Here is a 13,430-nt window from a genome sequence, read left to right as displayed (position 1 = left end):
TTGAGCCCGGAGACGTGAGGGCCGGGGGCCCTGTGTTCACACGTCGTCCCCACCACACGTCAGCCGGGCAGTCTCCGGCAACCCTTGTACCCCTCTTGGCCTCAGTTTTGTCATCCCTGAAGTGGGAACAGAAATCTTGTCTTCCTCCCAGGCTTGGGTGAGGATTACATGGGAGTCTGCAAATCACATCTCCATAGCCGCGAGCCCAGCACTGGTGCCGAGAGGCACTCAGTAAACATCAGACCTCATTGCTGTCGGGCCTTGGCATCCTGTCCAAGAAGGCCAGGGAAAGTTAGACTAGTTCGATCCCAGAGCAGCTGAATTATCATTCAGAAGTGTGTCCGCATCCGATTATCCCCTCCTAGGCAATGCTGAGGAAATGACACAATAAAAATGCCAGCACGGAGATCTGAGACACTTGATAGCCGACAATGGCCTTCTGGGGCGCATTCCCTCAAATCTCTTTAAGAAAAGTTCTGTTTTGCGGGGGAAGGGCTTCTGAGCTCCCTGGCCTGGCAGTTCCCCTGGCCCCCACCTGCCCGTGGACTTTGCTGGACTCACAGCCCAGGGACAGCGGCCTCGCTCCCTGAGGAGGTCAATCAACCAACGGGTGGATGTCTAGAAAATGTCTCCACTTTACAAGCCGGGCTGTGGACACCTTACGGTTTTCCACTGATTTTGCATCTCAGAAGGGTCTTTAGTAATCTACACTGCACTCTGAAGATAAACAGCCACTACATTTATCTTATGGCACAGTTCTGAATTTACACATTAATTACTTCCAAATCACTTAATTAAATTTAAAAGTTCAGATGATCGTTCATAAAGAATTCATGCCTGGAATTGTAAATAAAAATGTGAGTGTCTGAATATTAATTATTATTAATTAATAATGCAGACAGATACATTGAAAATTGGAGTGCGGAATTCTGTGTTGTTTTTTTAATCTCTCGGCAGTGCATCCAGCAACCACATATTTTTAAAAAGAATAATTAGATGTTGAGACTGTCTGGGGGATCATTACTTCTAATTAACTTAGTTATTTACTGTAAATTAAGCATCATTTGTAAGCAGGCTTCTCTGCCCGTAGTGTCTGTGCATTTCAGATGGTCGTGGATCTAGGAAGTTCTGAGGCTGGAGGGGCCTTGCTTGAAGGGCCTCCAGCTTATTCTCAGGGGCTGAAAATGTCACCCCGGCCGCAGGTGTGGGAGCGTCACCCCTGCCTGCCAGCTCCCGGTAAAACGGGGCAAGAACGTAACACGTCTCTTGTGGGAATGCTGCACCCATCGAATAAGACGACGTCCGCAGAGTGTTTATTTAGCTTAGTGTTTAACACACGCTGGTAGGTATGACGTTGCCAGGAAGACAGTTAGAATCACCACCTTTGTGGCAGTCGGTTAACTTACCTGTGCCTCGATCTCCAAAGAAGGGGGGAGTTGTGGTCTCTAGAACGATCCTTCCAGTTAAAAAAATCCTACAAAGATTTGAGAGCTCAAAATTCATACAATGAACATCCAGGGCTTCTCATGGGCCCCCCGCTTCCATCCTGGGGACATTGGTGGTTGTCACAACTTAGAAGTGGGCCACTGGCGCCTGGTGGGTGTGCCCAAACCCCTGGACCAGGGATGTGCCCCAAATGCCACGAGCACGCAGTTGGCACACCCTGGTTTCGGGGGTGGCTGGGTCCCTAAAGGCCGCGTGTTGGCTCAGCCCCTTGCTAGAGCCAAATCCGTCCGAAGGCAGGACAGCCACCAGAGGGCCGTCCGTGGCCGACCCTGCGCAGGACGGTCTGGGTCCCTGGCAGGAGGCAAGGCTAGAGAGGGAGACCTGTTCTGATATGGGTGGCTGCGGAGCTGGCCCCGGCCCTCGGCATCAGCAGGTGCCAAGCTGCCCCGTAATGGCCTCCTCGGCTGCTTGTACAGCCCCTCCCCCGTGCTCAGGTCAGGGGTGACCTGGTTTGCTGTTGAGTCGCCTCAGTGTTGGAGACGCTGGCCCCCGTGCCTCCCCCTCTTTGTTCATCAAATGCCAGGGCGTGCCACGGGCCAGCCGTGCACCCACATCTGCCCACTCCTGGGACCTATTTGGTCACTGTCTCTTTGGAGACTCCCAACAAAGTTGGTGTCACTGGAGCGCAGCCACAAGTTATTCTCTACCCATGTCCTTTAGAAGTCCCCGGACACGAGGCCCCCTCCAGGCCTGATGCATTTATCAAAGTCTAGATCTGACACTGGGAGACTCCCGGTTCCAAGCTTCAGGCTAGAGGCTCGGCCCAGGGTCAGTGTGGAAACATCCCAACCCAACCTTGTGCATCCTGTGTGCTGGGACCAGCCCCCCGTTGACCAGGAGGGAAGCGCAGGTGTTAGAGGAACCGCAGGGTGGACAGTGCTTCGGAGGTGGCTTCTCTGGATCCCCTGCCCCCCTCTGCCTTAGTGCCCAGGCCTGAAGCGGATTTCTTTCCCCACAGCTTCGCCCCGTGGCTGCTGGCGGCTGGCAGCCGCCCAGGGGGTTTCCACGTGGCTGTAAACGGGAGAAATCGTCACTGTTCTTAAGAGCGTGAGCGCAGGTGCCTTAAGCTGGTTTCCCTTCCTTTAGGACCTGAGTTTACTACGCCCATATCCTCTCTTTCCAGCTCTGACCTATGCCCAAACCAGCCATCGATCTAATGCCCCGTTCACCCCGCGGGTGCTGCTTTGCGGGCCCGTGGGCAGTGGGAAACGTCTGCAGGCTGCCCTCCTGGCCCAGAAATACGGCCTCGTCAACGGTGAGTGCCCCGGCCGCGCCCTGTTTCCAGAACCTGCCCCCGTCCCCCTTCCCCCACTGCCCTCCCAAGCCTTCCCACCTTGTGGGGGTGGTGAGAAGGAGCTCAGTGTTGCTTCTCCTTCTTGCTCTCTGCCATCAACAGTTTTCAGGTCCGTCTTCGCAGGGATGGTTCTTCCCAGAGAATATGGCCATAAAAACATTAACCAATAAAAACACGTCCACCGCCCAAAGAGCCCATGCATTTTCTAGTCATCATATTTCACTCCTTGGGAGCAGTGGTTTCTCTGTGCTCTGCACCAGGGGCGCTTCCTCCGGCCCCTGCGGTCTCCCTGGAAGCCACAGCTCTCACATAATCTGGAGCTCTGCCGCGGATTTATTTTCTCCGGTCCCGTTTGTCTCCCCAGCCCAGGCCAGCGGGTTTATGGGCAAACAATTTCTGAACCAGAGGAAGGCTTCTCGAAAGCTCGTACAGTTTCAATAAATATTTTACCAGGAGGAGAGGGAAATGCTGACATCGGTTCTCCGGGTCTGTCCCGAGGTGGCCCCTGGCGGTCTCGGATGCCAGCCTCCCTTCAGGGGGCTAAAGGCCGGAAAGGAGGGAGAAGCGGAACAGACAACGATGCGGCTGCCAGGAGCGAAAGGGCCGCCCTCTCCGCCACCGCTGCTTCTGATGAATGCTCCGCAAGCCCGAGTAACCTCTAGCTGTGAAGGAAAAATGAGACTCGCGCCCCAAATGTAAAACTACGCATATATACGTCTCCAAATCCTGCAGATACGCCCCGCAAATATCTACGTATACAAACAAGCACGGATGTATATGTACCAGCCCAGAAGGATCAAGTTTCGAACGAAAACGCCTTTCAAGTAGGTGGCCTCTAACGCAAAGTTCCAAAGCCACTGAGACTAGCCAGGAATCAGCGACGAAAATCTACCCAGGACGTGAAGATAGGGAGCGGAGCGATTGTTCTGTTTAGTAATGAAAAATAGTCGTACTAGTAGCCTTGTGAAAATACCAAACGGTAGTGCTCTGCTTTGATGAGTACGGAAAGGCACTCTGGATGCCTTAGGGTGAAAAATGCTTTGGCTTGCACCGATTTGAAAAAACAACAACAACAACAAAACAAAACAAATCATTCAGGTAACTTGTTCTTTTGGTTTTATCTCTTGACTTATTACAAGGCTCAATTTGCAGCTACGGCTGTGGTGTCTTTGCCGAGAGCGAGCACCAGTCTGTTGGCCGCTGCACCCACGTGTTTATCGAGGGGACTGTCGTACGAAGGGCTGGAACACTGGCGGTGAGAACAGCGTAAGAGGCCGAGGGCGGCTCCGAAAGCCTCAACAAGTGGTAGAGCGCCAGGCCTCACGGAAATCGTCGTCACTGTGCCGGATTTTGTTTACACAAACAGAGTCATTCGAGAAAAACGTATTTAAATTCACATTGCTTTCCACGTACCAATCATGAAAAATGAAATCATAGGCCTAGATTTTTTCCCAAACGGAAGATTGGAGAAAGCTCATCACGGTTTCTGTTTTGTAGCTAAAGAGCCACATGGGGGCCTTTTCCGCTAATCCAGCGAACTCAGAAAGTTCGCGTCTCTCGAAGGCGTTCTTGATAAGTACAAGACCCCGCGAGGCCCGTCTGCATCCAGAGCTCAGGGAACGGCGGGCTCCCCTGTGGCCACCCTGTGGCTCGGCTCTCATGTCCCCATTTCCCGACTCTTCGGTTGTGGGCAAACAGCTCTGAACAAGCAAACAAACCAACGTTCGCTCCAACAGGGTTGATTGGAACACTCGTGTTCACAATTGGTTGAGAGTATAAAAAGGCACTTTTTGAAAGACAGAAGGCACCGTGGGTTCACATGTGAACTGTGCACATGCTCTGGCCCAGCGGTTTCGCTCCATGGGTTTTATTCTACCGAAGCACTCAGATGTCGAACAAGAGATGTGAGGGTTCATGATGGAAGAGAGGCGACCCCGGACTCTGTTAATAAGGGGGATAATTAAGTAAGCTGTGGGAAACCCATACACTGGAGCATTAATTATTTAATGATGAATCAACGTGAAGGGGCAGCTATTGAAAAGAAACCTGTAAAGTGACTTGATGTTCGTGATATATTGTTAAATGAGAGAGGGGGCGGAGAGCCAGTCACTCAACAGTGTTCAGGGGATGATCTGCTTTCTGTTTACAAGGTGTGTTAGTGTATGCTCAGAAAACATCAGAAGGAACATGCATACGCCAAACTGGCTGTCTCTGTGGAGTGGCGTGTTCTACGATTCTGATTTTTTCTTTTTGTAGCGAGCGTGAATTTTCTAACCAGAGACAACCATGAAGAATTTTATTACAATGTCATAATCGCCCTCATTGAGTCCCCGCTCTATGCGGTGCCCTTTATTGGCATGCAGACAGGGAAGATGTAGAAAGAACCAGAGAGGAATGTATGGATCCGGGTGCACGACCAGGCTGGGAGAGGGGAGCAAGCAAGGTTGTCCAACCTAGTTCCAGGTCTGAACGTGTCCCCAGCCTTGGTCCCGGGACCCGTTAGGAGAGAGAAGATTATTACAGGGTTTTCTTCATGGGACATCGTGAAGCGAGGCAGGGGCTTTAAACCATCCTTTCCTAATACAAGCACTGAACGCTACGCGTTTTCCTCTAAGTGCTTCTTTAGCTGCATCTCACAGAATTTTAATGTGTTGTGTTTTCTCATTCGGTTCAAAACATTTTCTCATCTGCCTTGTGGTTTCTTTTTTGACTTGTGTATAATGTAGAAGTGTTTTGCTTAATTTCCAAATATTTGGGAGTTTTCCAGGTTTGTGGGGCAGGGGAGTATCGATTTCTAATTCCTCTGTGCTCAGAGAACCTACCTTGTACGATTTCAGTCCTTTGAGATGTACTGATACTTTTTTGTGGCTCAGCGTGGTGAATTCCATGTGCACTAGAAGAGAATATGTGTTCTGGCATTGTAGGAGGCAGTGCTCCACAAATGTCAATTAGGAGAAGATGTCTGATAGGGTTGTTCAGTTCTTCCGTGTCCTTCATGGTTTCTCACTGCTATTGTTTAGTTACCAAAAGGGATCTGTTCAAATCCCCAGCTCTGCCTGTGGGTGAGTCTCTGCTCTGCCAGTTTCTGCTGCATGTGATTTGAAGCTCCGTTCCTGGGAGCATGTACGCTGAGGACTGCTGTGTTGTCATCATTGATGTCTTCTCCTCCTCCTCCTCCTCCTCCTTTTTCTTCTTCTTCTTCTTCTTCTTCTTCAAAGATAAGTTTTAAAATGTATCCTTTTTTTTTTAAGTGTTTATTTGTGTATTTTTGAGAGAGAGAGAGAGAGAGCCATGTGAGTGAGGGAGGGGAGACAGAAAGGGAGACAGAGGATCTGAAGCGGGATCTGTGCTGTCAGCACAGAGCCCGACGCGGGGCTCGAAACCACAAACCGCGAGATCATGACCTGAGCCCAAGTCGGACGCTTAACCGACTGAGCCACCCAGGCACCCCCTGCTGTGTCTTCTTGATGACATGACCGCTTTATGGTTAGGAAACGCTCCCCTGTCTCCGGTAACACTTATCTTCTTGGAGTCTACTTCATCTGATACTAACATAGCCACTCTCTTATGATTAGTATCTGTATGGTATATATTCTTTTTTCTTTTGATTTTTTTTTTAATGTTTATTTATGTTTGAGAGAGACAGAGAGAGACAGAGCAAGAGCAAAGGAAGGGCAGAGATTGAGAGGGAGACACAGAATCCGAAGCAGGCTCCAGGCTCTGCACTGTCAGCACAGAGCCCTACTCGGGGCTCAACCCCACAAACCGTGAGATCATAACCTGAGCCGAAGTCGGACGCTTCACCGACTGAGCCACCCAGGCGCCCCCTGTCTTTTCTCTTTTAAATCATCTGTGTCTTCCATTCAAAATATGTGACTTGTACACAGCATATAATTGTATCCTGCTTTTTTTTTTTAATGCAGTCTGACATTTTCATCCTTTAATTGAGATGTTCAGTACATCTCCATTTTAAGTAATTTTCAGTATCGTGTCAAGCCTCCTGTCCCGGGTGTTTTGTCTTCTGTTACCTCTTCTTTGTTTCTGCTTTCATGCCAACTGTTGGATTAACCCAGTGCTTTTTAGCAATCCATTTCATTTCCTCTGTTGCCTTTTTAGCTATATGTCTTTGCTTTCTTTTGCTCATGGCTGCTCTAGGGGTCACATAGCATCATTCACTTGTCACAGTCTGCCTTGAATTAATGTTCTTCCTCTTTGCGTATAATACAAGAGCCTACAGTGCCGTATTTCCATTTACCTTACTCCCGTCCTTTGTGCTATTTTTTTGTCGTACATTTTACTTCCCCATGTTATAAACTCTACAGTATATCGTAATTATTTTTGCTTTGGTCACTTGGTTTCTTTCTTTCTTTCTTTCTTTCTTTCTTTCTTTCTTTCTTTCTTTCTTTCTCTCAATGAAAGCATGAAGGGGAAAGGTCCTGTGATATACCTACACATATCAACCCTTTTTTGTTTAGGTCTAAATTTCCACCCGCGATCACTCTCTTTCCGCCTAAAGAACTTCCTTTAACATTTCTTGTAGTGCACGTCTGCTGGCGACAAATTCTGCTTTCATCTGTCTGAAAATGTCTGTATTGCACCTTCATTCTTGAAGGATGTTCCTGCTGCACATAGAAATCTATGCTGACAGGCTTTCCTCTTCGCGCTTTAAACACGGCATTCCGTTGTCTTACGGCCTGCGTTGCCTCGGATGAGAACTCGGGTTATTTTTATCATTGTTCCCCCATGTATAGAGCGTCTCCCCACCCAGCTGCACTCACTATTTTCTCTTTGTCTTTACTTTTCAGAAACTCAACTATGATGTGTCAAGGTGTGGTTTACTTTGGGTTTATTCTGGTTGGGTCTCAGAGATTCCCCGATCTGTGGATTGATGTTTTTCATCAAATTTTGAAATATTTTTCATCAGATTTTGAGACTCTCTTGCCATTATTTTCTCAAATGTATTTTTCTGCCTCTCTGTGTCACCACTCCCTCCCTCCCCTCTCCCTCCCTGGAACTCTGATTGCATGTACGTGACACTGACTGGTACTGCCCTCCAGGTCTCTGAGGTTCTAGTCTTTTTTCTGGGCCTCCCTTTACTTCCTCTTTGCTTTGGTTTGGATACTGTATGACCTGTCTTCCTGTCTTCCGCTTCATGGATTGCAACCTATCCAATGATGTTTTCCATTTAAGATATTGTATTTTCCAGTTTCTAGAATTTGCATCTGGTTCTTTTATATAGTTTCCATTTCTCTGCTGAGATTCCCCAGCTGCTCACCCATTTCAACTGTCTTTCCCTTTACAATTGTAAATATATCAACGAGAGTTGGTTTCAGTTCTCGTGTGCTTATTCTGACACCCAGGTCACCTCTTGATCTGATTCTATAGCCTGTTTTCTCTCTTTGTAGGGGTCACACTTTCCTGATTGATGGATTTTTGCATCTCAAGTAGTTTTTCATTAGATGCTAGACGTTGTGGTTCTCACATTGCTAAGAGTCTGGATTGTGTGGTTCTGCTTTAAGAGCAGTAAGTTAAGGGGCGCCTGGGTGGCTCAGCCGGTTAAGCATCCGACTTCGGCTCAGGTCATGATCTCGCGGTTTGTGGTTTCGAGCCCCGCGTCGGGCTCTGTGCTGACCGCTCAGAGCCTGGAGCCTGCTTTGGATTCTGTGTCTCCCTCTCTCTTTGCCCCTCCCCCGCTCATGCTCACTTTCTCTCGCTCTCAAAAATAAATAAACATTAAAAATTTTTAAAAAGAACAGTAAGTTAAAAGTTGAGTGCTAGGAACGCCTGGCGGGGCTCAGTCGGTTGAGCGTCCAACTCTGGAGTTTGGCTCAGGTTGTGATCCCTGGGTCATGGGATCGAGCCCCACATCAGTGCTAAGTGAGGAGTCTGCTTGGGATTCTCTCTCTGCCCCTCTCCCCAGCTCTCTCTAAAAAAAAATAATAATGGGGGGGTGGGAGGGAGGGGAAAGTGGGTGATGGGCATTGAGGAGGGCACCTGTTGGGATGAGCACTGGGTGTTGTATGGAAATCAATTTGACAATAAATTTCATATTAAAAAGAATAAAAGATAAAAAATAAAAATAATAATAATATAAAATAAATTAAAAAAAAAAGAGTTGAGTGCTAACAGGCAGTTAATTCACTACAGGATCGGCTTGATCCGGTGGAGGCTTTTAGTTTTTGTTCAGGTGAGCCCCAAGAGTGCACGCTCGTGGGCTCCTGCACCCCCGTACCCAGAACCTCAGGTGACTGGGTGCCGGGCACGGTCACACGGTCTCTCGCTCTGGCTGTCAGAGCACCAGCGTCTCCCTGCCTCTCCCTTGGCTCACAACGTCCCAGGGACTTTTCTCTGCCAGGCCTGGGGTAGGGATAGGTTCTCACCTGCCACAGGTGCTGCTTTGCACTGACTGAAGACCCCAGTGAGTCCCCGTGAGGATTTCTGAAGCCCTTCTCTGCACGGCTCCCTTCTCCCCATCACCCTGTTCCCCCAATTCCAGCGCTCGGTCCAGCCTTTGCTTCCCACTGCTGTGTTTGGCTCCCTTTCTCCTGCCCTAAGGTCTGGAAAGTGCCCTGGAAAGTAGAAATCCAGGGTGAAGGTGGGACTCCCTTGGGTGTCTCCCTTCTCTCAGGGTTCACAGCCCTGTGAAGTCGGCAGTCTAATGCCTGAAAAGAACAGTTTCCCATCTTTGGCTCAGTTTTATGGCTTTCTTTTTTTTTTTCCTAACTTTTTTTTTTAATGTTTATTTATTTTTGAGAGAGGAGAGAGAGAGAGAGAGAGAGACAGAGTGTGAGTGGGGGAGGAGCAGAGAGAGAGGGAGACACAGGATCCAAAGCAGGCTCCAGGCTCTGAGCTGTCAGCCCAGAGCCCGACGCGGGGCTCGAACTCACGGACTGTGAGATCATGACCTGAGCCAAAGTCAGACACTTAACCGACTGAGCCAACCAGGTGCCCCAGTTTTATAGCTTTCTGTGACAGAGGGTACACACGACATCTGCCACTCCTTCCTGGCCAGAACGGGAAGCCAAGCGTGGGTTTGATGTCACACAGACGTGGGTTTGAATCCCAGCTCGGCTGCCTAGGGCTCTGCACCCCGGGACGGTTTGGTCCACCTCTTTGCATACCCAGCACACTGCTAGGTACGTAGGAAGGTACACCATCAGCCTTTGTCGTCACCCATGTTCCCTTAGTGAGGGACACTGCCAGCTGCTTTGGATATGATCCCTGCTGTCCTTCATGCAGCAGATTAAGCACATTGTCACTGAGGGATAAATCTTTGGTGATGGTTGTTGCCTTAAACACTCACCTTTCCCAGTTCATTTTAGGGGTGTTTTTGGTTGTTTTTTTTTTAATTTGTTAATGTTTATTCATTTCTGAGAAAGAGAGAGAGCCAGAACATGAGCAGGGGAGGGGCAGAGAGAGAGGGAGACACAGAATCCGAAGCAGGCTCCAGGCTCTGAGCCGTCAGCACAGAGCCCGACGCGGGGCTCGAACCCACGAACCGCGAGATCATGTCCTGAGCTGAAGTCAGACGCTCAGCCGACTGAGCCACCCAGGCGCCCCTGCACTGTCCATTTTCAATCTGTTCCCTGCCAGATACATGCCTTTTCATTCCGAGCCGTCCTCCTCGGTTTCTTCTTTATTCCCCAGGTCCTTTTTGATATTTGCTCTCACTTGGACACACACCCCCACCCTCAGAAAAACCCTTTTATATTTTTTCTCAGTGACCTTTCTTCCCCCCCTGGCAGGCGGCACCGGGGCTTCGTTTCTTCTCATTCTTCCTTCTGTTTAAAATTTCATGGGTGTCTTTCTGTTCCTCTCTCCTCCAGTCCACTGTGGGCAACTGTTGAAAGAGGCGGTAGCAGACAAGTCAAAAGTCGGCGAGCTCATCCAGCCCTATTTTCAAAAGAAGATGGCAGGTAGGTCACACTCCTCTCGACTGCCACAGCCTTATGGGCTCGGGGGGGGGGGGGGCAATCGCTCCGTGTGGGGCTCATGAGCACTGGGGGGGCGCTCAGCCCCGGAAAGGTGGCTGCGAGATGGAAATTGGGCTTTCCTGACAGCAGAGGTTCTGTGTTCGTTCACCGGCAGGGCCCGCAGGCTTCCAGCCGTGTCCCGATTTGGGGGGTGGGTTGTGGACACCATGCGTTGTTCCTGGAGGTTTGGGCTGTTTCTGTTTCTCGAGAACGGATGCTTTTCGTAACTGCTGGCACTTAAAGTTGAGAGCCACGGAGCTGCCCACAGCCTTTATTGCTGGCCATACAGAAATACTGCGGACAAATATTCTGGTTTAGTCGGAAGTCAAAAGCCAGAAGGTTCAGACAGCTTTGCAGATCCAAGGGTCCACCGGCCCCTGGTCCTCGGGGGCTTCGAGGGGGGAGGCCGGGCCACATCGTCCTTCCAGGCCCTTCTGCGATGTACCGTCTGAGAGCATTGTCAGTCGGCCCCCAGCAAGGGCACCTTTGAGATCATTCTGCCTCGATTTCCTGAGCCCAAGATGATCCGCGAGGCCACGTGGCCACCTCACGTCTGAGCTCCTCTGGACCCGGTGTCCCCTCCCCCGCGGCAGGGCATTCCCTGCACCCACATCTTCTTGCCCTGCACCAGGTGTGGTTCCTCTGTGCTGTCCCCCAAGTGTGTGTGAACACGTACTTGGGGGAGGGCGTGTGTTGGCGAGGATGCCCTCCCGGCGGAGCGCTCACTGCCGTCCGCTACCATCTTCCGGATAGAGTAGGTGGAGGGGAGCACAGGAGACAGGCCGTTTGCTCCTGACCCGCCAGCTGGGGGACACCTGCGACTCTGTCCTGGCATGGCTCTCCCAAGCCCCCCCCCCCCTTAGAAGATGCCCCCGTCCCCCAGGGTGAGGGTCAGGTGAGGTGCGGTCAGACCCTTTGGACACAGTGATCCGCGCAGAGAGGGAGTCCGTTCATTCCTGCGTCACTGGGGTGCAAATCGAACGCGGCGGAGGCAGGAAGCTCCAGGCAGGACTGCAAGCCAGTGTGAGCGTTGGCACCTCCCTGTCTGGTTTGGACCCCCGAGCCGCCCCCGCGAGCCGTGCAGCCCTTGTCAGAGCCCGAGGCCTCAGTGGTGAGCCGGGGACAGGAGTCCCCGGGTCGCAGGGTTCCCGTGGGCGCACGGGATGTGGTGCGCACACACGCGCCCGGCAGGCGGGCTGTCGGAGAGCGACCTGCATGCGGCAGGCAGGTCCGTGGAGGGCCCGGCACACTCGGGCACAGTCTCCCTCCAGCAATGCCATGTCCCATCCACCGGGGTGGGTGCTGCTGGTTCTTAGCACCCTAGAGAACATTTGCCGGGCAAGTGGGCGAATGTAGTGAATTAACGAATTCGCATCACTTTGTCTATTTTTAAAGCTTATTTCTTTATTTTGAGCTGTCAGCACAGAGCCTGGCGCGGGGCTCCAACTCGCGAACCGCAAGATCATGACCTGAGACAAAGCCAGACGCTTAACCGACTGAGCCACCCCGGCGCCCCTAAGCTTAGTGGTTTTAAACGACACGCATTTATTACCAGGCAGTTGTAGAGGGCAGAATTCCGGAACCAGGGTGTGATGGGGCCACGATTCCCCCTGGAGGCTCCCGGGAGAGTCTGTTTCGTTGCCACTCGGGCTCCCAGAGGCCCTTCCTCTGTCCTCACGGCCAGCTCTTGGTGCCCCTTCAGACCTCTCGCTCCCCGACCACTGAAAACAAACCCCCAGTTTGCAGTGGTGGGCAAGAGGCAGAATTATTGTTTGTCTCGGGGAGTTTTGGTGACCACCAAAGAGACTGAGGGCACCTGTCCCCGTAAAGCCAGGGGGACCGGCAGCCTCCGTGGCCAAGGCTCCGCCCTTCGTTGTCCCCTCTGCACCCTGTTGATCTGGACGTGCAGCTCTGTGCTTCTGCAGTCGCTACAGAATTGAAAACACAACAGCAGCCACTGCTGTGTGTTCTCAACGGAAGCAATAAATTTTGGCGTTTCACTAATCCCAACCTCGCAGGGATAACGGACAGGGTTTACACCCATCGCCACTAACCGGGTGTCATTACGGGCCGTGCAGAAGCCGCAGACACAGCCACGCGCCCGGGTGGGCACGGGAGCAGGGCTGGAGCCTCCAGGTCAGGGCGGGGCCGCTCGCCACTGGCTGAAACAGGAAGAAGACCGTGTAAACGATTCCGACCGAACTCGGATTTGAAGGGAAGGTCACGCTGAACACGGAAGCTCCGCTTAGCCGACCGCAGCCTGGCTTCTCTGCAAATCACTGCAGCTGGCGGTGTGGCCGACAGCCCTGCAGCCGAGTCCAGGGTCGGCCGTCTGGGCCTCAGGGGCTGACTTCTGAGCCCACTGGGGGGCCGACCCAGAGTTCTCTGCGGGCCTCAGGTGGAGAACGTGGCAGGGCCGTGAGGGCACATTTGGGCTTCCGGACAGGGTTTCCCCCATCCAGGTCTGGGGCTGAGCCCGTGGAGATGCCTCCTCCTGATAAATGGCCCAGCCCTGGCGGTGGGGACGGGGCAACTGGCCTCAGACCTGCCCCGGGGGGAGCCTGACTGAGTGCAGGCAGGAGTGGGGAGGGCACAGTGGGGACGAGGGCCGAACAGCTGGAGGACGGGAGCCGGGAGGACGGAGCCGGTCCAACGAA

General features: G+C 51.8%; 1 protein-coding gene across 3 annotated transcripts in view; it reads left to right on the top strand.

The window, feature by feature from the left end:
* The window catches only part of AK8 (adenylate kinase 8), a 129,212-nt gene that overhangs the window by 47,072 nt on the left and 68,710 nt on the right, over nt 1-13,430 (top strand). For all 3 annotated transcript variants that reach the window (XM_060608265.3, XM_060608264.3, XM_060608268.3), the window contains 2 exons: nt 2,630-2,761; nt 10,627-10,716. In XM_060608265.3, the coding sequence (XP_060464248.3) occupies nt 2,630-2,761; nt 10,627-10,716 (222 nt within the window). The remainder of the gene's footprint in view (nt 1-2,629; nt 2,762-10,626; nt 10,717-13,430) is intronic.

This window comes from Panthera onca, chromosome D4, assembly GCF_046562875.1.
Source record: "Panthera onca isolate mPanOnc1 chromosome D4, mPanOnc1 haplotype 2, whole genome shotgun sequence".
NCBI classification, from domain to species: Eukaryota; Metazoa; Chordata; class Mammalia; order Carnivora; family Felidae; genus Panthera; species Panthera onca.
Note: the sequence above shows the minus strand (reverse complement) of the source record. Positions and strands in the feature narration are given on the sequence as shown.